The sequence below is a fragment of the Nansenia antarctica genome (genome assembly GCF_963989245.1).
Source record: "Nansenia antarctica genome assembly, chromosome: 20".
Lineage (NCBI taxonomy): Eukaryota > Metazoa > Chordata > Actinopteri > Argentiniformes > Microstomatidae > Nansenia > Nansenia antarctica.
Window position 1 is genome coordinate 16444769 of NC_137693.1, and position 27542 is coordinate 16472310.

The window sequence follows — 27542 nt, forward strand, 5'->3', positions numbered from 1 at the left end:
TACCCAGGAATATCAGCTCTGACAAACACAGGAGGGATAATTAAAAACAGGCGCTTAGAAAGGGCACCCTCTCCTTGGCCTGATCTACATCTGCATCAGCACGGCCTCACTGACTCAACATGTGAAGACCTCTCCAGCACAGCAGAGGGCAGGCCTGAGGCACAATGGCCCTTTGATGAGGCTGGTGAATGCAGGGTTCCCAGGGTTCCCACACGTTCTAAAACATCAGATTCAAGCACCTTTAAAGGACTTTCAAGACTTCATTCCCTCAAATTCAAGGACCCAACACAGCATAGTTTGAGACAGACCTAGATGAGATTTTATATAATAGGAACTATCCGCTCACAGACAACAATTAAAAAGAGAGGCTTGAATGTGTGAACACTAGATGGTCTCTTGCCTTCTCTACCACAGCACAGCAAAACAATATATTGTGAAATATGTGTCAAGTTAAGCAAAACAGAGACTTATTTACTAGTTGATGAGCTAAGTAAAACATTTTTGAATATATATTTTTTTTGAGAGAGAGAGAGAGAGAGAGAGAGAGAGAGAGAGAGAGAGAGAGAGAGAGAGAGAGGGAGAGAGGGGAATTCAAGCACTTTCAATGACCCATGTCTATTTTCAAAAACTTTTAAGACCTTGATTTTTTCCCCTCAAATTCACAAACTTTCAAGGATTTCAAGGACCCGTGGGAACCCTGGACACAGTGGCTTGAGTGGGGAAGGCTGAGAATGAGCCTCTAGGTTGGTGTTGAGCTCTGGTGTTGAGCTCTGGTGTTGAGCTCTGGTGTTGAGCTCTCCGTGGAGGGGCGGTGGTGATAGATACCTTGGCAGAGCCCAGCCGGGCCTCCAGCTCCCGACACTCCTGTTGCAGGGCGGCGATCTCCTTGTCCTTGCAGAGCAGCGTGTCTGCGTGCTGGGCCAGGTCACGGGCGCGCTGGCGGGCGAACGCTCGCTTGTACTGCTCCACCGCACCCTGCCTCACCGGAGCCGGGGTGTTTACCTGTAGGAGGGGGGGGGGGGGGCGGGGGCAACATGAACATGAGGAGAATGTCATTAGTCTGGAGGACTGTTCATCAAAAACATCAGACTATTATTTTAATACGTTATTTTTTCTGAGTGGGGCAGTCCCACTCATATGTTTCATTTTATTGGACATATTTAGTGAAGATAGACACGAAAGTAAATAGAAGAAGGGAGAGAGGGCATGTCAGCAGGGCATGGGCCGGATTCGAACCCATGCCGACATGGGCACATGTGTGCACTGCACACCGCGGTGCTAGACCACTGGACCACCCCAGGCCACAGAAAACATGTGACTATTAAGGGGAACAACAGGTACTGTGATGTGTTCCTCTCAGGAGTGATTAGTGTTCACCTGGACATCACCTGTAGTCCTGCAGGCAAACATGTCAATGTGTTCCCACTCACTCAAAGCAGTAATGAGTGAATTAGCAATGAATGTCTAGCTGTTCACCATGAGTCAGTGTGCACGGGCAGGCAAGACATTGCTAAGGCATTTCCAAGTGTTACACACTTAAAGGCAGGTCTATAAATAACATTTAGGTCAACCCTGTCAAACTGCTTCAACTCAAATACAATAGCTTAAGGAAAAAGGTCCGCTGCTCTAAAACGTCCCTCTCGTTTCCCTGCTTTAACTCAGACAGGCCTGGGGCTCAGCCTGGTGAACAGGTGCGTTGGAATACGGAGCCAGCCAATGGGCTTGGTAGCCTGGGTAGAGACAGGTGGTACTGCAGGTGGCGCTGGACTAATGCGTCTCTTTAGCCCAGACCAGGGCGGGGAGGTTCTCTTAACATCTATCATCTTCCCCCTGACGCTCACAATGAATTATTCATACGCACTCACAGAGCACAACGTACGAAGTACATGGCAGTTTATGAGTTTTTTTTAACAAGAAAGGCACGTTAGACGCGAGAGAGACAAGGGTTGCGAGAGAGACAAGGGTTGAGCGACGGCATCCACAAGGACAGTGTGACGAGGTCTAGATTTAATTTACATTCTCATAACTGACCATGACCACCCAATTTCCTGTTTAGGGGCACTTTTTTTTTGACAATGACTCACATTCATCACTCACAGACTCAACCATTCAGCTCATTCCTAAAGATTCCAGTCATTTGGGAACATTTGGATGTTGGTTAATGAATCATGGCCATCATTTGGGGGGGCAGGGCAGTGGGGAGATGACACAGGGATGCAGTAATGCTCTGTGTCTTAACACTAGAAGAGCCGTGAGGGGTCACGGTGACCCCTGTGAGTAAAAAAAAAAAGTTTATCTTTGCACTCGATCAAATTTCAGGACACTCCTTTCATGACTTTTCCTAGATATGTGTGTTCTACCACCCAGTATCCTTACATTTTCTAAATCACTTCAGGATAAGATAGTATAAAGCGGTTTTGCAGTTTTTCTGTGTTGGAGGCAGGCTAAAAAAAGAAGCGCCCTCTAGTGATCTCTGTGTGTAAATAACAGATTTACATTCTAAAAAGGGGGTTTACTCTACTAGTAGGTAAAACAGGCACGGCTGTTGCAGTGTTAAACGGTAACACATAGGCAGCGTACCACTTTGAGGTTGGCCTCCTGCAGCTTGCGGGCCCTCTCCTCCAGACGCTTGGCGATGACGGACAGCTCCGTGTTCTTCCTCCTCAGCCGCCTCACCTTCTCCTCCGTCTCTGGGCCGCTGCTCGTCCGCTGCAGAGAGGAACTCACCTTAACACTTTGTTTTCTTTGGGGGGGGGTTTCTGAGTGGGGCAGTCATATTCCCACTCATATTTTTTCATTTTATTGGACAGATATAGTGGGGAAGACAGACAGGAAAGTAAGGAGAAGAAGGGAGAGAGGAACTATGGTTAACACTTTTTTTTCATTGGTAATTCTTTTTCTGAGTGGGGCAGTCACACTCATATGTTTCATTTTATTGGGCAGATTCAGTGAAGACAGACAGGAAAGTAAGGAGAAGAAGGGAGAGAGAGAGGGCATGTCAGCAGGGCATGGGCTGGATTCTAAACCATGCCGACATGGGCATAATGTGTGCACTGTAGACCGTGGTGCTAGACCACTGGACCACCCCAGGCCACACTAACGTCAACACTTGACAAGAGTCTGCAACTCCTGCTGACACACCAACAGGACAGACAGGATGACCCAAAAATAGTACAGTAGCTTCGCAGCCGGAAGGGACCAAAGCTTCCGTTTCTTGGTCTGACTTGGGGGTTCCGGGTCTGTACCGCTCCTCTGGGTTAGTGTCGTCCAGACCGCTACAGTAAGGCGGGGGTCTTACCAGCAGGCCGTTCTCCTCCCTGAGGGTGCTGCAGGTCTTCTCCAGGTCGTCCAGAGCCCGCAGCAGCTCAGAGTTCTGACGCACCAGGAACCCGTAGTCAGTCCCGTTCTGGAAGACAAGAATGAGATGACACACACATCAACATCTAAAATCAAGATGTTTACACGGTGTGATGAGAACAAAATCGCTTGAATTAAAACGGAGCGTACGGTATAATTGTTTGGGTGTTTTTTCGGTCGCTTACTAAAGCGCTAGATCATTAACGTTCAGCAGCTCTGTGTGTCTCCAGGGGGGAACGCATCCTCACAGTCAGCAACTAAAGAGCCTCTCTCTCTCCTCAGCTGCTGTTTGGACAGCGTCTCCTGACGTGGCTCTGTGCGGATGACAGCTCACTGACTAGAAGCTTTTCACTGGGACAGCTCAATCAGTCCACCGCTGGCACTGAGCCCTCTATTAGCCTTGATTCCCTCACACCAGAGCAAGGGAAAAAGAAGAGAGATCTGCCTTCACACAGCCTTACAGAGAAATGAGGGTGAAAAAGAGAGAGGAGGAGGGGAAGGAAGAGGAAAGAGAGAGAGAGAGGGGATGGGGGGGCACACAAACACATCTGGAAGAACTAGAAAGCGGGTCTACAATCCGCTTTGTCCAGAGCTGCCGTCATCCGGCCCCATTCTGGACTGCAGCCGCTGGCCTGACGTCTAAGACCTCATCATGGATTCTAGTTTTAGAGATTCATCAGCTGGACTTCATCCCTGGTTCAGACACTCACACCCAGGTGTGTGGCATCAGGCAGGGCAGTTATAGGCTAGGGCCACCTGCCCATGCGGAGGAAACACGGAGGCTAGACTTCTCTCTCCCTGGAGGGAGGGGGGGGGTCACATTCTGGTCTGTGTGGAGTGCTTTAGACGGATCCTGAGGGGAGGGAACCGACCTGGCAGAGGAGAGGATATGGTGGAGACACCAGATGGACAGACAGAACAACCAGAGAAGCAGGAAGTGACTGGACTATTTGTCCTCTGTGTCAGCGGCCTCTGGGCAGAACATCCCCATCCCCCAGACTGACCTTGGCTAGGAGAGCCATGTGTTTACAGAGTTAACAGGAGGGTGTAATACTGTATCTGTACAGGAGTATAGTGTGGTCAGACAGACAACAGAAACACTGCACTCTGTATTGGGCTTAGACATAAGGGGAATGTACACAGAAGAGGGCAGTATGTGTGTGTGTGTGTGTGTGTGTGTGTGTGTGTGTGTGTGTGTGTGTGTGTGTGTGTGTGTGTGTGTGTGTGTGTGTGTGTGTGTGTGTGTGTGTACTGATGTGGACAAACGTGTTGGTACCCGTTGACGAAAAAAAGAACCCACAATTTCTCTGAAATAACTTGAAACTCACAAAAGTAATTGGCATCCATCATTGTTTATTCCATATTTCATAGAAATCAGACTAATAAGAATACTAAGAATAATAAAACAAATGAAAATGTCATGGACAAAACATTATGTGACCCTTAACCTAATATTTTTTTCTTGCACAACCTTTTGCAATCAAGCGATTTCTGTAGCTCTCATTGAAACTTCTGCACCTGTCAACAGGTAGTTTGGCCCACTCCTCCTGCAGCTGTCTCAGGTGTGAAGGCTGCTTCTCCAGACTGCGGGTTTCAGCTCTTTCCATAGATGTTCAATAGGATTCAGATCAGGACTCATAGAAGGCCACTTCAGAATAGTCCAATGTCTAGTTCTTATCCATTCCTGGGTGCTTTTAGCTGTGTGTTTTGGGTCATTATCCTGTTGGAGGACCAATGACCTGTGACTGAGACAGAGCTGTCTGACACTGGGCAGCATGTTTCGCTCCAGAATGCCTTGAGAGTCTTGAGATTTCATTGTGCCCTGCACAGATTCAAGATTCATTCAGATTCATCATAGATGCAGCAAAGCAGCAAAGCAGCCCCAAAACACAACCTCCCCTCCTCCATGTTTCACAGTAGGTATGTTCTTTTTTTGTAAGCTTTTTTTTTTTTAGAGCTGATATGACTTGCCAAAAAGCTCCAGTTTTGACTCATCTGTCCAAAGGACATTCTCCCAGAAGCATTGTGGCTTGTCAATATGCATTTTAGCAAATTCCAGTCTGTCTTTTTGATGATTTTCTTTCAAAAGTGGAGTCCTCCTGGGTTTTCTTCCATGGAGCCCAACTGTCACTCAAAAAGCGACGGATGGTGCGATCAGACACTGATGTACCTTGACCTTGGTGACTACGTTTCTCCATTTAATTAGGCTGAATGACTGATTATAAGATTGAAGACCTGTGTGATACCAATGAATGAAAACAGTTAGTTTGAAATATCACTATAATCCAATTACTTATAATATTTTCTAAGAGGTACCAACATATCTGTCCAGGCCATTTTAGAATATAATTTCTCTCTTTTCACAGTTCCTTTGCTTTAATATATGACATACCAAAGGCATGCAGGTATACATGAGAACATTGCTTTTCATTTCATCCCTTTTCAGGAGGAATGAAGCATTGTTTCAATGAGCTGTAGTGTGAAGTCAAACAAGAGTTGTCTGTGCATAGCAGTGTGCTCTGCATACAGATGGTGTCCTCATGGGAGACAGCAGTAGAGCCTATATGGACATAACAGATTTCACCCAATAACATCTCTGAACACCCCAGAGATCTCACTGTCAATGTGCAATACTCCTTCAATGAAACAGCATCAATAAGACAGCAGAGATTAAATGTAATTTGATACATGTGACACAATGAGATGAAATGCATGCAATGTAAACAGACTTGAGTGGCAGTAGGCAGGGAGGGATAAGCTCCAATATAGAGACAACCTCCAGAACACTATTTCAACAGGAGGTACCAGCACATCTTGCAAATTGTTAGCTTTGCCTGCAAATTACTTTGTTACCATGGTTGCAGCTCAATATTGGATGCATGGTGTCAGTCCCCAGAGCTACCTGTATTCTAAGTCAACACTAATGACCAGCTGTTGACTGCCCCTGCAGATGACGCTGCTCTGTGTTCGTATCCCCACAGTCCCCCCAGTCTGGAGGCTTATGGCTGAGCAGAGGGCTAGTGGGCTAGTGGGCTAGTGGGCTAGTGCTAGGGTTGCCAGATGGGATTGACAATCACAGTCTAAAAACCGCTAAATCCACCAAAAACTACCAGCCCAAAACCTGTATTGTCAGAAAACCGCTAATTCCTATTGGTCAGGTGCCTATCTCCTGCCCCTAAACTGTATGTCTGTTGCCAATGACGTTTGAAAAATAAATAAAAACCTGCACATTGTATGTAGGGTGTGTGTTTTAACTTCACGTATTTTGTAACTTTCAGCCACTGACATTTTGATACCGCCTAAATGCTATTTATCCAGCCCAACCGCCCAAATGCTTTTTTCCCGGCCCAGTGTGATCAAAAGTAGCCCATTGGGCGGTAACCCACCCCATCTGGCAACCCTGGCTAGTGCCAGGAAGCCCAGATTCCACCGGGTGGAAACACAAACGCATATGGTAGCAGACACAACATTTGTACTGGTGTTACAATCAGGGACGATCTTGTGAAGAAAACAGAATGTCAACAAAAACAACAACAACACATTCCTAGACATAACGCATACGCCACCAGCCCCTCCATCTTAGATTACAAACAGCCCAAACTTTAGATTCCATTCAATGCAGGCTAAACTAGAGTCTTTCACACCAACGATGTGAGCAGAATGAGATTGGTTGACAGAGCAGACAGACACTGTGACGTATAGAGGGATGGCCTTCCCTGCCTTCCCTGCTTGAGATGATGGATGTTTAAGCAGACGACAGGAGTCCTGGCTGGCACATTCAAACTGCTGCTCCACGTAAACAGATCTGTTCTAAAGAGAGACTCCATCACCCCTCAAATGAGGTCAGCAGTTTGCTATCAAGACAAGAGATTGCAGTGATTGCAGATTGATGGTATGCAAAAGAAAAAAAGAAAAAAAAAGAAGAGTGAATTCTTGCAATTACAGCTCTAATCAATACAGACTGCGAGTCAGTAAGTAAATTAGCCTTTAAACCTACAGCTTCTCTTAGCATAGCATCACGCAGCACTAGACGCAGTAGATCACTGCAAATATTTCAATGCAAATTTAGGCTTCAAATTCAAAGTGTCTTCTTCACCCGTGGAAAAAACCCACCAACAACTTTGCTATCGGGGCAGCTGTCTCAGGAGGTAGAGCCGCCGTCTAATGATCGCAAGGTTGGCAGATCGGCGTTTCGAGCCTCATGTCGAAGTGTCCTTGGGCAAGACACTGAACCCCAAATTGCTCCCAATGAGCAGGCTGGCCGGCGCCTTGCATGGTAGCTTGCTGCCATTGGTGTGTGAATGTGTGTGTGAATGGGTGAATGAGAGAACGTTGTAAAGCGCTTTGGAATAAGGCCGCTGTATAAGTCGGTCCATTTATCTATAGAAAATGTGTATAAAATACAGGGAAATGGGGCACTGTGCTGTGTGTGCTGCTTCAGCAATGCTCCTCATCACCCCCGGGACTCTCCACTGCTGTGTTCTATCACTGATAACTAAACAATGTTCCTCATCACCCCCGGGACTCTCCACTGCTGTGTTCTATCATCACCCCCGGGACTCTCCACTGCTGTGTTCTATCACTCATCACCCCCGGGACTCTCCACTGCTGTGTTCCATCACTGATAACTAAACAGAACACACTCCGAGGGGAAGACTGCACCATTACATGAATCCCACTGCAGCACTTTCTCAGCAAACAGCCTCTTAATAGCAGGCAAAAGAGTTAGCTGCTAGCTAACCTAGCTGTAGCTCAGAGGTGAAGCGCTGTGTCCTTCAGAGCTTTCTGGTCGTCGTCGGTTACCACAGCCTCCGTGTCCCCGTGTCCCCGTGTGACCCTCAGGAAAAAAATAAACTAACTACACTTAGTGGCCAATCGATCACCTCAGATGCAGCCCAGCCCAGAATGAGCTCAGCCCCCTGTCTAGTCTAGGATTCTGGTCCTAATGATCTTGGAGTCCATCCAGTTCCTGTGACGGTCCCGTAGGAGGGGCCTATCGGAGCCCTCTCTGGAGTTCTGTGGCGTAGCCGCCGCGTCTGCGTTAGCGTCGCCTCTCTCCGCAGACGGTCGTGGCGGCCGCTCTCACACAGAAGGGGCTGCGGGCGGCGTGTCAGGTGCTGAGCGCTCACGGCCAGTAGCGGTTTAGTATTCAGGCTGCGCTCCCTCCCGTTGGCTGGGTGTGCACACAGACGGGGCTAGCTCTGTGAGGGCGGGCGGGTTTACTCAGCAGCAGAGCATGTGTCCCTGGAAGAACAGCGTCTGCCAAATAGTGTAAGCCCCAGGCAGGGGGGGCTGGCCCATCCAATACTACACCCCGCCCCCCCGCCCCCACCCCCACCCCGCCTGTTTTGGCCTGTACCAGTCTGTCATTATGCTGGATGCAAACAGAGATAATTGAAGGTCTTCCTGTGTTCAAACACACACGCTTGCTGACATATCGCCGAAGCCAATGTGCCGATGGTCGCCATGGTAACGAGATCTTCAGCAGACATAACGTCATCGAAAGAAAAGCCCATCTACATGTTGCTGTTGTTGTTCTTATTATTTTCGAGACACCAAAATGCCACGGCTTCAGTGTTAGAGGGACGACTGATACAAAAACCTCTGATTTGTAAATGAGGCTGAACACAACATGAATATCACTAAACTGATTCAATTATTCAATTAATTTCATGAAAGATGTAAGGTCGATTTTTGCTAGCGTGACATTTTGAACAAGGTAGAATTCATCTATAACGCCAGGCTTTAATCTTCTTCAGTATCTCTTTCTTCATGAACGGGCTATTAATATGCAGCCACATTTCACCAGAGAGCTCCTAAGGCAACATAGAAACGGAGCCTGTCCTCTTAGCCTTTGTATGACAGATAAACGTCTAGCGTTGCCCCAAGTCTGCTTCCATCAACGTCGCTAAAGGACAAGCAAGGCTTATTTGGATAAATCTCATGAAATTTACACAAAAAAAAAATCCTGCCTGGAATACAGCCCTGGTGTGTAAGATGCCATGTACCGGTACTATGAGAAACACCAGTGGGATCTGGGTCAGATTGGTGTGTCTGCTTGACAGTGTGTTTTAGGGAACACGTTGCATGTGGTATCAGCCACTACACGGGTCAGGCACGTGCCGTGAGCTTTTAGATTGGGTAAGCATAAGATATAGAAATACACGTAATTACACATACACGCTATCAGTGAACGCAGTTTCAAGGAAATGCAATTTTGATGCCCTAGAACCCGCTAATAAACTGTAGTGTCACTTTGTGATCAGATTACCAAAAACAAAAAAAACAGTTGCCAGTTTCGACTATATCAGGGGTGCTCATTGTTCAAAGATCTTTTCAAGTAGCCAACCTACTGAAATCTACAAGTCCAGTTTCAACATCGCACACGCACAACACAGACACACACCGTTTCCATCCTCCATAGTAAACACAACACACTTTCTTTTCACACTTTGTCACACAGGCACTTGACATCACATCACAGACCCTCCCTCTCAAAGTACTCAAACCATATAAACAAGCACAGATCGCCACCAGCCTCGCGAATCATATACATCATATAAACCGCTCATACCAGGCTTGCTGTAGCCGCTGGCGACTCTCCCTTTCTGGGTCAGTGTGAACATCGGTGAGCGAGCGGCCGGGCGGCCTTTAGCCAGTAGTTGTGTTTTTCCAGTCCAGTCTACGAAATCCCTTTAGGTCGCTGACAGTAATGTCCATATTCACAAAATCAAGCAAGTTATCCTTATTGATTATTATTATTTAGATCGTTTGAGCTAGCTGGCATAAGCTATTCTGCCGGGCGAGAGGTGAAATGTTAAGTGAACTTGAAAGTGATAAGAGCCAATCAGTAGCTCTTATCGGAATGAAAGACCTACTCTGATTGGCTGTAAGCATGCTTACCCTGGTCACATTAAACAGCGGGTTGAGGCATCGGAAAAAAATTAAAAAGACATTTTCACGCATTCGAATGTACGCGAGGGAAAGCAGAGAGCGGAGTGCTTATATGCAAAGCAGAGTAGGGAGTGCTTTACTCCTACAGGTGGCGCTAAAAATGCAACGTCAAAATGAATGACTCCTGCTGCCCTGGGACCTAAAATACGACTCTTTTAATGAAAACAAACAAACGGTTACATGCACTTTTATTTTAATATTTTCCTTTTTTCTTTTTTCGTTGGGTAAGCACTGCTTACCCTGCTTATATGGACGGCACGTCCCTGACACGGGTACAGGGGAAGATGGTGTAGGTGCTGCTGACAGCCTCTCTCTGTAATGCTCTCTCCTTCTCCTCTCTAAGGGCAGCAGCTGTCTCCTTTAGGTGTCACACACACACACACACACACACACACACACAGACGTACAGCACCTGTGCGTACAGCACCTGTTCGGCCATCTACTGAAGGGCAAACAGTCTGAAGCCACAACATGACAACATGGCAGGTGCTGGCAGGGCCATTAAAACAATGGTTCGGGTCATTACTGTATCACATGAATAAAGCCTCATTAGGAGCAGTTCAGGGTGACATTAGTCGCAGACTCAGACATGGTTATTCTAAGTCAGAGCATGACTCCTATCAATTATATACCGTGGCTTTCCTTTATAGAAAACAAGGGAACATCTTCAGAATAAGCCTTTTTTTCAGTACTTGTTTGGGAAACATTTCTACTGACATAAAACTGACTGAAAGCCAGGAATGCAAACTGGCAAGAGTGTTGTATCACTGCCTTGACTGGCCTAGCTGGTGTTTCTAATGCAGCGGAGGATGCAACTCTAAACTGGACAGTGGTCTTTCTCCAGAGAGCTTTCCTGATATTCCGTGACGTTAGAATTATAAGGTTCCATCTCCATTTTTGTCAAAATTGAGTTTTTTACATTTACATTTGAGTTAGTAAATCATAAAATACAAAGGTCCCATCTCACAAAACATAATGGAATGTCAAAACTTTGACGCTCAATATCTCTGAACTGCCCTAAACGGAGATAGAACTTTATCATTCTAAGCTCACGATTCCTCAAATTCCCAGTTGAAATGTTATTGGCAAACTGTTTTCGTTGCACATAGGAACAATACCGATGTGGAGACTGTTCTAGAAAGAGGAAGACAGAGGTAGATCTTACCTATGCACTATATTACCTGTGTATTCTCCTCATGACACGAAATCAATGTTTAACTCCTCTATATTTAAGGACATAATCCTATAATTATTTGATAAGCAACAAGAACATTATGTGGAGCTATCATCATGATACATCATCTTAAATGATATATGACATCAGTATATACCGTGTTTGTTTGGCTAATGGAGGTGCTACAGCTTATCCGTACACACAGCCAAAACACAATTCAGCACATTGAACGTAGGCCTAATAGAATAGATAGATCCAAAGGCTACAGACTTGATAAAATATACTTGTCCCGGACCAGCGGAGAAGCCGCGGAGCCCTGAGCAATGAAAATAGACCATGTACAATCAAGACCAATGAAACGTGTGAGTATGGGGGCAGGGAGAGAACCAACGCAGTTGAAAGCATCCCAGAAGGAGACGAACACCACCAGTCATGGTATGTATCAGTTGGACATCATGCTCTTACATATACAAGGTATGTAGTTGATGTAGGCCTAGTCGTACATCATGCTCTTACATATACAAGGTATGTATTAGGCCTAGTTGGACATCATGCTCTTCCATATGCATGTGGACTAGATTCTCCTCTGTCTGAGACCCACAGGCTGAATATTCCCCACAGTCTAGTCTCACAGAAACGCAAACATCAGCACTTTGTGCCGACAGTCATGCAAGAGATCCCCTCTGTAAGACCCTGAGGAGATCGGCCAGGATAGAAGCATCTGGTACAGTAACAATACACACATCCAACGCCTTGGGCTCCCACTGGAACACTAGACACGGAACTGTCAGGGTAAAAAACTGCCTCGCCTCCGCAGGTTCCCTATATCTTATTGTTATCTAGAGAGCAAAAGAGCATCGTAGAAAAGCATGTTGCTAGATGGATAGAGGAGAAGTGGCACCATCACTTCACTAGTGTCCCAGGCTGACATGTTTACTTCCTGAGAACAGAGGAGACTCTCTGTAACGGTGACACTCTGCTAACCAAGCAGAGAAGCGAGGAATGTTTCAGGTTGTTCAATGAAGCGATTTCTTCCCTCCTCTCCACAGACACTTGGCTCTAAACGTGACTGTGTTACACATCAGAAGGTAGCTCGCGTTTCTCGGGAATCAATAGATGAAAACATCATCACAAAACGACTACAAGAAGCGGGATTCCCCCCTGGAATAGAATAATTCCGCTCATTTTCTCCCAAAATAAAAAATTGTGTGATTCTCAACAGGATAGGAGATGTTCATAATTCAAAAAACATCCCTTCATCCAGACATCACATGGATGGGCGCATCTACATGCAGGCGATATCCACTTAAAAGGCAGTTGAGAGTATTCACAATAGCTCAAAATAATTGCCTAAAAGAAACATTAGCAATCTGGAGACGCTGGGTGTTGCAGAGTTGCTTCCAGCGGCGTGCGTCAAAGGGACTGGAGATGAGGGAGATGAGGGAGTCGAGGCCAAGTCTGCGTCTGAACACATCCCATTAATCCAGGCCTCGTCGGCTCTTGGCAATAAGGCAGGGAGAGAGACCCCCGTGCCTCCGTCCCCCCCATCCCCCACCGTCAAAGAAAAGCCTCTCCACCCCCCAGTTTTAATTAGGAGAGGAGCAAAAACAATATCCAACACAGACTGGAAATAATTGCATTCCAGTAAACTGGGAACCATTGGCCCGCCATGACACCAGTGGAGCGTTAAGACGGAGAGATAAATCAATGCCTCCCTGTGTGTCTTTCCGATATTCAATCAGTGGTTTTCTAATGAGGTTATGTGAACTGCTCTGCTGGCTCTTCTGTGTCCCTCTGAGAGTAATAAAGACCAGAGGGAGCAAGCCTGGTTAGATGTGCTATGCGTGCCCCTCTTCCATCCATATTACCACCAGCCATATTGGTAATCTGTTTTCCTGTATTGCATAGTTATTTCTTTGCTTGTCAAAACATTAAATGGTAAATGGTAAATGGACTTATATAGCGCCTTTATCCAAAGCGCTTTACAACGGCCTCTCATTCACCCGTTCACACACACATTCACACACCAATGGCGGCAAGCTACCATGCAAGGCGCCGGCCCCGCTCACTGGGAGCAATTAGGGGTTCAGTGTCTTGCCCAAGGACACTTCGGCATGTGGCCAGCCGGGGCTCAAACCGCCGATCTGCCTACCTCCTGCGCCACAGCCGCCCCAACATCAGCGATATGCTCTGTAATGGTGCAGGGTGCCTAGGCATGTCTGTGAGCTGAATCTATTGTACAACACCCTAAAGAGTGGGAAATGAAGCTGTTAACTGTCAGTTATAAAACACTTCTCCTTTCTCTCCTCAGAGCATCCTTGATTGATTACAGCGTATCACTGTAAGAGACAAAGGCTTCTGGTGATGAAACACGGTTGCAACTCTCCGGTTTCATTTACAGTAACGTCTCGGATTGCTTTTTTCCCCTCCTTTAGGCAGACGTTCATTTGAGCCTGGATTCCTTTGATAAGAATTCAGGGCCGGGTTAAACCCCCCCCCCCCCCCTTTAAACCTGACAGGGGCGATAGTGAATGTGTAATGGAGCGGTATTTCAGAACGGCTCATTTTAAATTATGAGACAATCTATTTTAAAGCCCCCAGTTGTCTGAGCTGAGCGGGTCCATTAGGAAAGTTGGGGAGTGGGAGATCGTTTTTGTTGATGTAGTGTTTTTAATAGACAGGTTCTGACAAATGACTTTAATTTGTGATTGGGGTCTGATTGACAGCTGAGAGGATGGTGTGTTAAATGTAGATAAGTGAAAGCTATTCACAGCTTTTTTCATTAAAGATGGTAAGTGAAAGGGCTAGAATTCACCTCAGCAAAGCTTCATTAAATTCTCCAGTCTACTGAGAGGCAGAACACAAAAGGAACTCTTCTGAAATCTTTTTGTGGATCTGCATAACAAAACAACCTCCGTGGTGGACTCCCTGTGTGTTCCTCAGGAGAGTTGTGTAATTACCTCTGTTCCATCACCATCTCCAGATTGCTGCCCGAGTGCCCGTGTAAGAGTACATTTAATTTCTCCACATAAATTGGATCTGTGTGCGGTCCTGGGTGTGGGTGTAACACCACCAGTCATTAGATTAGATCCAGACAGGCCTCGCCACTGGGGGTTTAGCCTTGAGCCATGAGGGGAGGGACAGCCTTTCAATCTGGAATCGGCCAATAGCTCCAGGTTAGATGAAAAAAAAATCACTTCATATTCGGGGGAAAAAAAGCACTTCATATTGGGGGGAAAAACACCAATAACAAAAAGGTAACCATGGGTAAAATTGTATTTGTAACTTAAATATTCATTGTTCCCAAAGAAAAAGTCCCTTTTTTGTCCCAAACATGGCTTTCCAATCTCTGTGTTAAACAGAGCCAAACCAGAGAGGCTCATGGGTGTGAAAGATACAAGAGAGGTCTGGACAAAACCACTTTCCAAATGGAAACTATGGCTGGAGGGAAAATAAAGGCTATATACGATTCACACAAATTGTAGATTATGTGGTAGGCCTATATACAATGTTACAAGTACAAGCTTCTTAAATTGAGAAATGCTATGATGACAAAACCACTATGCTCAGGTATGATAGGTCTCCTGGGCTTAGAAACACTACAGGAACACCACACTAGTCCTGCTGCAATGTCATAAAACATTACACTTCCACACCGTACGGTTAGGAGGACATAAAAGACAAGTAGAGAAGGATGAGATTGTCTTTTGAAGTTTCAGGTCTGCTTCTAGAGTGTGTGAAAGAGCTGACTTCTCCTCTCTGCCACCAGTGATCTGGAAGTGATGAATGGTGGAACAGATCCAAGCCTTTGATGATCCCACTTGTTAGAAACCTGCAGCAGCCAGCGACGGCCACCGATACAGAGTGTCTGCTTGTCTCTTTTCCCCCAGAGACGGGCCAATGTCCTCTAACACAAATAAAACCCATCTCTCTGACCTAGATCAACGCTGCACCACTGGGGATGTTTCCAAAAACAGGGTTACACCACAGAATGAAAATGACAGGCTTGAAAGTGGACTTATTTTTTTTCACGACTATCTCTTTCTCCGTATCTATTTTGGTTTTCCTCATTAGCACCAGACGAGGCCGGCCCACCGGCCCACCGGCCTCCAGTCTTGCTGTGCAGCACATTGCTGCAGCTGGAACTACCTGTCCCCTGAGGACCGCCTTTCTGCTCAGACAGGCAGGCCCACGGCCAGCACAGGGACCAGGGCCAGCACAGGGCCAGCACAGGGCCAGCACAGGGCCAGCACAGGGCCAGCAGCACATGGACCCACCCAGCAGCACAGGGCCAGCACATCAAAGCACAACCCTCCACCAGGCCTGCTGCTGACAGTCAGATCTGCTCCAGGACGCCCTCTGAATCTGACCCCAGCCTTCATATGATATTCATATCAAGTATGAATTCCAGCATCGGGCTACAGGTATTTGACCAGTGGGTCGTTTAGAGTCCTTCACTAGTGTGACCGTGTGCAGGGCAGATTAAAGCAGATTAAAGGAGAGAGAGTTCCATGCAAATCAGGAGTGCCACTGGGATGATGTCTCCTCCCCGGGCTGCTGGTGTACAATTGGCTACGGCCGCCTCTTTCTGTTTTTTTGCAAAGCAAGACAAATAGGTCTGTCTGAAGTTCATGGAAGCTTATTGCTACAGTGTGCAATGTTATTTTCGTCCACCTCATTCATTGAAATCTACAATGTGAGGGTTGGGAGGGACCATGAATTAAAGGATTTACACAGCACAGAAATATCCCAAAAGCCAACGTATAAAGATGGAGAGAAGGAGATGGTGTGGTGTTGGCTAGGGGCTCTCTGGCAGCAGTAATAACAGCAGCTCCCTCCCCGTCCTGCTCTCATCTATTAGTCATGAAACAGCCCCCTTAAGTGTCCTCTCCAATCCCATCCTGCATTTGTCACCGGCTCATCGCCGCCGGACACCTGACGATGACAGATTAGGGGGTCTCAGCTACAGCGCTGCAGAACAAAGAGTCCCCCCCTTTCTCCCCCCATACCCTGCACTCCACTTTCTATTCCACATCTCCTCCTCCTCCTCCTCCTCCTCCTCCTCCTCCTCCTCCCCCTCCTCCTCCTCCTCCTCCTCCTCCTCCTCTACAGACAGGCCCCCTGGGTGATACCGAAGAGGAGAAAGGCGCAGGCACACGAGTGATAAAGAGCCGTACCTTTAGTCCCTAATACATTTCAGAAGGTTATATGACAAAGCTCTGGACTCTGCACGTACCGGAACCCAACCGAAACCGTGACCCAAAAACCGAACCGTGAGCCAACTGAAGTCGATACATATCGAGTATTAGCTATAAAATCAACCGTCTCTATATCAATCCTGTTGTGTGGAGTAAAAACTGAGATTAAGGTGACCTTACACACACCGAATATGTCGGAAATATACCTGGAGGTCAGGTCCGCCTCCTCCCCCTACATCCAGCCCTGGCCTTCCAGCAAAGTAATTAAGACTAGTTCATTAAGGCCTGCCGGCACCTCATCATCTCATAGCCGCCCACATAAATACATCCCATTCACCCCCGCCGTGGGGTTCTAATGAGGAGTCGGACATGCAGAGGACGTCTGGCCTTTTAGAAGTCAAAAGACTGGGAACACCGAGGGTCACCTAATTATTTCATTTAGTGCAGCGTCGGCACAAAATGAGGGGCTGACGGCGGTAGAGATGATGTTTCCGCCATCCCCCCCCCTCCCTCCACCGCTCCTCCTAAACCCCCTCAGGTTCTCCATCAGAGCCTAAACCTTGACTGCTTCAAAAGGATATAAAACCCATAATCTTGTCAGAGAGAATTGCATACGCACAATTGGCTTCAACCCCCTCCCACCCTCACCATCACAGGAGGAGCCACAACTTCCATTTGTGGACAGACACAATAGAACTGGCCTACAGAAGTGTTTCTAATGTATTCAGTAACCACATGAACCATAAACTGAAACACACACCCAGTGAGTAGAAATATTGACTGACTACGTTAACACAACATGTGGTCATATCGTTCATTTAATATCATTTTTTCAGACAGGGGTGACGTCTGCAAGGTAAAATTCAACACTAGTCAGATTGCAGAGTGCAAAAAATGTATTCAAAAAGCACATTCAGCCAGCCCAACCCGGGCCTGTCCCCTCTCTCCATCACTGTCATCACCACAACGTTCAGTCGTCTCACCTCCCAGTCCTCACTGTGTTCAGGACAGGTGTCCAGGTCGAAAAAATGGAGGAAAGCTTAATTGTAATCCTAACGATTAATATAACTAGTAATGATGAGAACAGAGACTCCCCCTTTCTACCAGTATCTTGTGACGTTAGAATTATAAGGTTCTATCTCAATTTTTATCTCCCAATTTAGTTTTTTACATAATCTGATCCATTAGGTGTTTATTAATGCCTGTGTGGTGTTATTTTTAAAATGTTGAATTTTTTTAGTTAGTAGTTAATAAAATACAAAGGTTCCATCTCACAAAACATAATGGAATGTAAAAAACGTTGACGCTCAATATCTCTGAACTACCCTAAACGGAGATAGAACCTTATCATTCTAAGCTCACGATCTCCTAAAACAGATTAACATAAACCAAAAGTTGCCAAGACGTCTGCGCCTCTATGTTGATGCGCTTTTACAACGTTGTGTGTGGGAGGAACGTCTTTGTCTCTGGGTCTTTGTGTCATGACGAGGGCTCGCTAAGAACCCCCAAAAACACCTCTACACTAGGAGCACAAAGGATAGCATGAAGACACTGTCGTGTTCTTGGCCAGAGGTGAATGGTGTGTGTGAGGCAGGTCTCTTAAGCTAGAGGTGAAGGATGTGTGTGAGGCAGGTCTCTTAAGTGTATTCAGACATGGCCATCAATCTGAGACACGGGTTCCAGACGACGGACAGAAGTGTTAGAAGGACACACCTCCACCGCCGGGGAGAGGACAGGGGAAGGTCAGTCTACTACAGTAATAACACACACAGCTATTCGTTATACAATACCAGAGACAAAGGGGCAATGATGATATCCTTTACATCTCTCCATTTACATCTGTTGGATAACAGCCATGGACTAATAATGTTGGAATGCTGTGGCACCTGGTTGACAATACAAACGCACCGTGATATGTCCTATAGGCTCAAATCCTCCCCGAGTAACACCGTTTCTTCAGCTCAAGAGTCAGACAGTAATTACACATTGGAGAGAGGTAGGTCTATTCCTGTAACATGTCCAACCCCAACCGCCCCCAGTGTTTCCCCATTGTGTAGAGGATTAGCAGTAATCATAGCTTTCATCCGACTGACGTCGAGAGGGCAGAACCAAAACGGCGCCTTAATGTCACCGAGGGCAGAGTGACATCTCAGAGGGCAGAGTGACACTCTGAGGGCAGAGGAGAGGTGACAGTCTGAGTGTGAGCCTGGGGATGCTAAAGTGAGATGGGACTCGATGTGATGAGGGGTTAAATTAGCCTCTAATGTGGCAAACACTACTGAGAGGGAGGGAGGGAGGGAGGGAGATATTTCTCAGGATTGCATACAAGGCGCTCTATGGCTAACAGACCATGGTGCTAGCAATTTCTTTGTGTCACAACAACTCAAGGATATGAGATGATTCTGTAAGATTGCCTGGAGGGAGGGAGACTGGATATAAGACCCAGACTGGGGCTAGGAGAGTGTGTGACCATACGCCACCACCCAGAGCAGCTAGGAGAGTGTGTGACCATACGCCACCACCCAGAGCATCTAGGAGAGTGTGTGACCATACGCCACCACCCAGAGCAGCTAGGAGAGTGTGTGACCATACGCCAGCCATCCAGAGCAGCGGAGGGTTAAGGAGCTCAGGGAGTAGCTGATGGAAACCTGGAGGGCAAATTCAAAGGGTAAAAGATGCAAGAGGAGGAGGGAGAGGAGGAGGGAGAGGAGGAGGGTTCTGTGGGTGGAGCAAAGAACGGGGGGTGGAAATACAGCGGGGGAAATAAGTATTGAACACATTTAAAAATATGTTATTATTATTTATTATTATTATATTTATATTATTATATTAATTATTTAAAAATTTATTATTCAACATATTTCAACATAATACTGTCTGGTCTAAATCTCATGTGAATAGCTGCAATGGAAATATGTTGAATTTAAAAATTGTTGATGTGCTGAATACTTATTTCCTCCTGCTGTAGTGTAGGCTATATTGTAATCGCCAGGCTGCATGCTATACATAAAAGTACTGCGTGTGATCTGATCCTATTAAAATCAAACAAACATGACAACACTGAAGGCTGGCGTTCGCTACCACAGACATGCCAATGTCAAAACAACATCAAAGAACAGATTAGAGTAACCATGATGACATTTCAATGGCTACCGATAAGAAATAGGCTATCGCACAATACTGTGCAAGAAACAATTAGAGCGTACGGTACAGTAAATATCACTGTTGAAATAAGATAAGTGGCTCACAAAGCACCCATGAGCACAACATGTATGTGGTACTAAAGGCCTTTGATGTTGATGGAGACAAACCCATTTCAGCGTATCCTGCTCTTCAGCACTGACCTTTCTGCACCCAGAGAAATATCTCCCTCCCTCCCTCCCTCCCTCCCTCCCTACCTCCCTCTCAGTAGATAGACAGATGATTATGGCTTCCAGGGTAGAACCAGCCCCATTACCAGCCTCGCTAGCGCCCCGCCAGACACACAGGGGTGTTGGGGCTGGGATGTGGTGAGAGACCGATCGCTTGGCTGGAGAAACACTCTCTGGAGGAGACACAAACACTTCTCCTCTGATCAATTATTCAATCGCTATGAGAGTCCCAGCCTGCCGTTAACACACACACACACATGTGTCTTCTAGACGTACAGTGTGGCCTGGCGCTGTTGCCCATGTTATGGTGATGATCACTATTTTCTGGGCGAGTGAAAGGCCAAACAGACAAAGGGCTCTGAGACTCATTAATTATGGGGGAGAACAGTGTGTGTGTGTGTGTGTGTGTGTGTGTGTGTGTGTGTGTGTGTGTGTGTGTGTGTGTGTGTGTGTGTGTACTGTATCTCCAGGATTTATGACACTAGGAAACAGAAAGGCAGGCAATTCTTTTGGAACCAGTCAGTGGCACGCCAACATTACGTTAGATTTCCCAATTTCAGCAGTTTGTTCCTCAGGGGCAGGGGAGGAGGAGGAGGGGGGGTCAGGGGACTTCACCTGGTCTGCTGGGAGGGGTTATGGGCGGAGGATCATGTCAGGTCATCAGCCCTCAGGGAGATACCAGATGAGAGTGACAAAAGAGAAAGGTCGTCCACTTCATCATCACACACAGCCCCTCCACCTCCACCTTCCACCTGCACCGTCTACCTTCTCCCCAAGACGCCCTAGTCTCCCCCGCTGGGCAAACACAGTAAGGCAGGCCAGCAGTACCCAGGCCAGCAGTACCACACACAGCTAGCTCTGTGACTGACCCAGGGCTCTCCAGGCCTAGCTCACTGACACTGTGGACAGGGGGTCAGTAACTGGTATGTGGTGAGGTGTTGGATATCTATGGGATGAGCCCTGCAAAGACTAAGTAATAACAACCAGATTAGACTCATTTACTGATTACAGGGTTACAATGCAGAAATCCCTGTTTGGAAGCAGACTCCCTTCATAGAACCACAGGTAATGAATCACAGGCCTCTGCTGAGCACCGCAGCAGTGAACTGAGGCAGGTTAAACCTGACTTTGGTTGCTAGAAGGTGCTAGTAAGTCTCATTTGGGATGGTTTTCTAGAACTACTGCAATGATGGAGTTGGTATTCCACATCCACAAACTTGAAATACAAAATGTGAACATTTAGTTCCAATTTGGCAATCCATTTTTCTGTAATATTTTGTCTTACCCTGATATGGGTTTATGCTGTAGCCTGGGCTATCTCATTTGTCAAGGAAGATGCTAGTTTTGCAATGTATACTATTATTATTATTATTATTGTTATTATTATTATTAATAATTGACTAGAATTCAGTCTGCTCTCTGTAAAGTGAGGCATCTTGATTTTCTGATTACTATGCATGCTTAATGTTATACTGTAAAAGCTTCAATCCATGTGCCTTCTAGTGGATGCAAACAGAAGGAGGAGGCTGTTTCAGTAACGCTGCAGCACCACGTTCGGCTGTCCGCGGGAATTTCCCACAATCCATTTGGCTCTGTGAGAAGACATGAATGGGAGAGGGCTAAAATATTTTTGCCCTAAAATATCATTAGCCTCATAGCATAACTGCCATATAATTGCCAGGTCATATTTTGGCCAAATTTAGATAACTCTACTCTCCTAGAATGCTTGTTACATTCCAAAATCACTATCTGCCCAAGTCATCTCTTTGGCATGTTTGACAGTACATACAAAGATGGCTCGGCTGACCACAAGTGAAGCATGACTTAGACAATTATGCTACGAGGCTAACGATATGCATCTTTAGCTACAACCTAATAAACCACCAATCCAGAAGGGCAGAGGGAATTATCTGATAAGAGGTTTCAAATAACAGAAAGAGAACAGCAGGGAGACACTGATCATAAGATCACATTCCCAGGCTGGGTTATGGAATAAACAAACTCCAGAAATAGGACAACCAAGCCACTAAGGGGGAGGGATTTAGACTTTTGGAATTTACTGCACAATTGCTTTGCTTTGAAGCATTTCAAAAGCAGTCGTCTCCAATCACAATCATGTTCAACTGGTAATCATCTTCCTGTAATCTCCATTTAAATGACTTTTTCTCTTTTTATACGATCTGGTCGTGTGCATAAGCTTGATAATACAAAGTACAGTAACGGCATAAAGATGTCATGTTCATGGGCTTATTATTAACAAGAAATGAAATCCTTACAGCCAAATCAAACTGTGTGTGTGTGTGTTTAATTAAGATGAGTAGTGGCAGAGCACTGTGTAGCAGGCAGCTATTTTGATTTGTGGATATTTGGATTCCCTTCTCATGTGTGAGTGACGTGTTCATTATCATCATGGGTTTTAACTGAAGCTAGGCTGCATGACCCTTGACCTTTGATGGAAGCGGTACATCAAGTGGATGCTATATAGTTGGCTTGTTGCTGTGATAATCCTGACTACAGAATCCCCATATACTATGCCACAGAACCATCCTCTTTATTGGGGTTTGCATTTGCTTTAGAAGATGAAGAGCAGGAACATGGAGAGCTCTGACTGACCCCTGACCCCTGACCCCTGGCACATGAAGGCAGCGCACTGGAGCAGCAGGGGGGGCAGTTCCACTCAGAGGGATGGAGGGATAGAGGGATATAGGAGATAGAGAGGGATGGAGGGAGAGGGAGATATATGAGATAGAGGGATGGAGGGAGGGAGAGGGAGATATAGGAGATAGAGAAGGATGGAGGGATGGAGGGATAGGGAGATATATGAGATAGAGAGGGATGGAGGGAGAGGGAGATATAGGAGATAGAGAGGGATGGAGGGATAGGGAGATATAGGAGATAGAGAGGGATGGAGGGAGTGGGAGATATAGGAGATAGAGGGATGGAGGGAGGGATGGAGGGATAGGGAGATATAGGAGATAGAGGGATGGAGGGAGGGAGGGAGGGATAGGGAGATATAGGAGATAGAGAGGGATGGAGGGAGGGAGGGAGGGATAGGGAGATATAGGAGATAGAGAGGGATGGAGGGAGGGATAGGGAGATATAGGAGATAGAGAGGGATGGAGGGAGGGAGGGAGGGAGAGGGAGATATAGGAGATAGAGAGGGATGGAGGGAGGGAGGGATAGGAGATAGAGAGGGATGGAGGGAGGGAGGGAGGGATAGGGAGATATAGGAGATAGAGGGATGGAGGGAGGGAGGGAGGGATAGGGAGATATAGGAGATAGAGAGGGATGGGAGAGAGAATCTGAAGCTCTGCTCTTCCACAGGGACATGCTAACTGGGTCAGCGCAGAGCTCAGTCACACGCTCGCTGAAAACCCCACAACAGAGGGTCAACGCCAGAACCAGTTCTGTGGGGCTCGGAGGGCTTGGAGGCAAACAAAATCACACAAAACAGGGTAACCCACACCACCCCTCACTCTCTCCTGAGCCTGGGACCGTGTGATGAGGCCTTCACATGTTGACAAAAGTAAGAGTAATTTTAGATGACTAGAGGTAATGAATTGTTTCACTCAGAAACGTTTTGGCACTTTGTATTACACTTATGGTGGGAAATTCAAATGTCATATAATAATAATAATAATAATAATAATAATAATAATAATAATACAGTGTTAGTTACTACTAAGGTGATTACAGCATTACTACAAAGGCAGCAGTTACAACGTAATGTTAAGTGTAACTGCGGATGTGGATGAAACTGGCTACGAGAAGAGTCCATGAGAATTCAATACACTATACGATTAAAGTCCTACGCCTATTCAGCATTTCAAACATGCATCTTTCACAAGAGTAGAAAGGGTGAAGTAGAGAGTTCTGGGTCTTTATTACAGTAGACTGCAGACAGCCAATGTGAGCAGCAAAGCACTAGGAATGGCAGGAGACTGATAGAAGAGGACTTCTGGAACGACGCCAGGCCAATCCAGGCCTCAGTACTCCCAGGGCTGTAATTGAAGCATCACTACCCAGATAAGAGCTAAGCGCTAATCGGATAACATGATGAATTGTGTTCTGATGGAAAACTGAGGAGCTTGACCCAGAGGAGAGTTTGACTCTGCTCTTAAACAAATGGCCCCATCACAGTTGAAAGGTATGGTTCTTCTCTTTGCCTACAGAGCACAGGGGAAGATAAGAGCACAGGGTTAGGTATTCTAGTTCCTTGCAGAAAGGATCTCCAAACTCTCATGACAGATTATAGACCAAACGAACCAACCAAGAGGGACAGCCATTTGGCATGGTGACAGGTGCTGTGAGATCTGACCACCAAGGACTGCACTGTCATTTCCACTTCACAGGGAAGCTGCCTCTCTGCCCTCTCTCTCTCTAAGTGCAAAGACTGACATCGACGACTGCTTCATTTGTAAGCCCTCATTCAGTCTAATTCAGCCATAAAGTTCCTCCTTACACAATGTAGACCAGCTCAGTGGCCTTGCGGTTAAAGTAACCGCCCTGAGATCGGGAGGTCGTGAGTTCGGTCGTGAGTCATACCAAAAGACTATAGAAATGGCACCCGATGCCTCCCTGCTTGGCACTCAGCATTAAGGGTTGGATTGGGGGGGTAAGACCCTGCGATATACCAGCGTCTTGTCCAGGGGGTGTACTTGTACATCAAGCCGCCTCACGCTACGGAAACAGGAGAAAGGCTCCTGCCCTATGGGCCATTAGGCTCCAGAACCACCGGTTCTCAAGGCTTACTTACTTACTACTTGACTTAAATAACGTAGAGAACAATTGGTTTTAAGAAAGAGAGAGAGAATAATGTTATTATTGTAACGGTAAGACAACAACAGATCCTGAAGGTGTAACAAGCTATGGCAGAATAGAAGAGGGGAAGAAAGAGAGGAAGGAAGGAAGATGGAGAGAATAAAGGGAAGGACACCACTTTAAAGAAACATGAGATTATTCCGTAACAATATGAGATTGATGGATTCCATTTCATCAAGACAGGAGGGACGGGGCTCAGGAAACTGCATCACCGTAGGCTTACCAGGGACCAGGAACACACACTCCAGATCCTCTACAGTCTCCGCCTCGGGCATTTCAACAAACAGCCTCAGAGCCCAACCATGTTAAAACATAAACCTCATAAACTAGGCCTGCTCTTCAAAGTGGTCATAAAACACAGGCCTCCTCTCTCCACCTCCACATAACAGACAGTTTGCTGAATTAATTGCGAAACAGAGCAATTTGACGCTGTGAGCTGTGCTCAATTAATGTCCCCTAGGGCTTTTTAACCCGTAAATCTTTGCTATGACCATAAAGCATGGCTGCTTCACCCTCCATAGGATGACAGGCCAGGACGCTGAACTATTCTCAGCACATTGCCTTAGTAATTGCCATCTGTGGTTGGGTTAAACCATAAAAAAATCCTTCCAAAAACCAGCATCCACCTCAACCTCCGGATATGAGTTGGCTGCTGCAGATCTATGAATTATGAATAGTCCCCTAGAGCAGTGGCACTGAGCTAATACTCCTTTTGAAGCAGGTCCCCTTTAGCTATGTGTAAGAAACCTCAGAATACCACAACGCACAGCAAAAACACGAAGATCTTCAGAATGTAATTCTGATATCGTTGCTGGCTGCCCATGACAACCGCACACCGAGGATTCTGAAGCCAAGCCATGTGATTCTATTGCATTCGTTTCTCTGGAGGAGGTGTGCTCTATAGGGGATAATGGCCTATGCTAAACAGTATTAGTAATAGACGCCGTTGTGCATAAAATGAACATTGAAAAACATGAACATCCACGATGAATAAAAACCACAAACGCGTCACAAAGCAGACAACTGCGGGGCAGAAAAGCAGTGAGAACATGACCTGAGGGCTGAGATAGGAGGAGTGACAGACTCAATAGAGGGAGCGTGTGGGAGAGAGTGGTCCTATCACACTCCAGGCCCAGGACACAGGTTTAATTATGGAGATACAGAGAGGAGCACCAACATCATCTCAGACAAAAGACTCTCCCTTCTCCACACACGCCTCAGAATAATAGCTAGCCATTACAGGTGGGGGTTGTGGCTAGGAAATGTCCCTTTCACACATCCCTCCCCCTCCCCCCTGCCTCTAGATTACCTGCTCTCCTTACATCCCCTTTCCCTCTCCCTCCTTCTCCCTCCTCCATCTCTCTGTTCATCTCCTTCCTCTCCCCCTCTCCCTTCACTTCTCGCTCACCCCATCTCCCTCTCTAATCACAGTCCACACAGGTCTGACTAATGTCCCCACTAGAACCCACACACCCCCACGCAGCTCTCTTCATTAACACACACCGTGAACACACACACGTCACTGTGGCTGGAAATGGTGATGAGGAAAGAAAAATGACGCGCACGCCACACACACACACACACACAACACACACGGTTTTCGACTCTGCGTGAAACTGAACATAAATAGTAATCTCCACGACTGACAGCCCCCTCTGCCATACAATACCCCCCCCCCCCCCCCCACTGGGCTGAAAGGACCAGAAGGTAATTGCTAATGCATCATTTAAATGCTCCCTCTCAGCTCCTGTGGCCAGACTGACATGGATCTACAGCCACTTTGTGGGAGAAGATAATATATTTAGTGTTTTTATTGAGTCCTCAATTTGCTGTTTTAGGAGAAAGGATTCACAGGGAGGATTCACAGGGAGGATTCACAGGGAGGATTCACAGTGAGGATTCACAGTGAGGATTCACAGGGAGGATTCACAGGGAGGATTCACAGGGAGGATTCACAGGGAGGATTCACAGGGAGGATTCACAGTGAGGATTCACAGGGAGGATTCACAGGGAGGATTCACAGGGAGGATTCACAGTGAGACCAGCATCTTGTATCCTAAAGCAGGGAACCATGTCCCACCCACGGGGCTCCTTTCTTGAGCTCCAAACATTCTGGGCTTCACATGAAAATCTTGAGTGAACAAAAACATTTTTTTGGGATGATAGAAAAGCTGGGGCGCATACAGTAGTAGTACAGTACTAGTATACATACAGTAGTAGTATACATACAGTAGTATACATACAGTAGTAGTATACATACAGTACTAGGCTTGAAATATGCATGGACTACAGATGGAAATTAGCTCATGAGCTAACTCTGGCGCATTTACATTGATGTGTAAACTGATTTGTTGATTAATGTGCACTGTCCCTGGTAAATAAATACATATGCATGCCAGTGTTCCCTCCCAGAGCCGAGGCTGGTGCATTAGGGGCTGACAGCAGCTCAGTCTGGCCCTGGGTGACCCGCCCCCTGCAGGGAGACGGAGTGCTCCTGTTCACCCCGGCAGAGATTTGGGGAGGTGACAGGAGGGTCAAGCTGAGGAGGATGGGGGGGGTGAAAGATTTCGACTGTTAGGAGACATGCTAATTAGGCCGACCGTTTGGAACTGCTTTTCTTTACAACATCCTGTGATGGCGAGTGACCATGGTAAGTACTACAAGTTT

The 27542-nt window shown here is 46.5% G+C and overlaps 1 protein-coding gene across 1 annotated transcript in view; it reads right to left on the reverse strand.

The window, feature by feature from the left end:
* The window catches only part of tspoap1 (TSPO associated protein 1), a gene marked incomplete at its 5' end in the record, with an annotated part of 85555 nt that overhangs the window by 43003 nt on the left and 15010 nt on the right, over window positions 1-27542 (reverse strand). Inside the window, 3 exons of the mRNA XM_080549462.1 lie at window positions 826-1002; window positions 2581-2709; window positions 3299-3406. Of these exons, the coding sequence (XP_080405588.1) occupies window positions 826-1002; window positions 2581-2709; window positions 3299-3406 (414 nt within the window). The remainder of the gene's footprint in view (window positions 1-825; window positions 1003-2580; window positions 2710-3298; window positions 3407-27542) is intronic.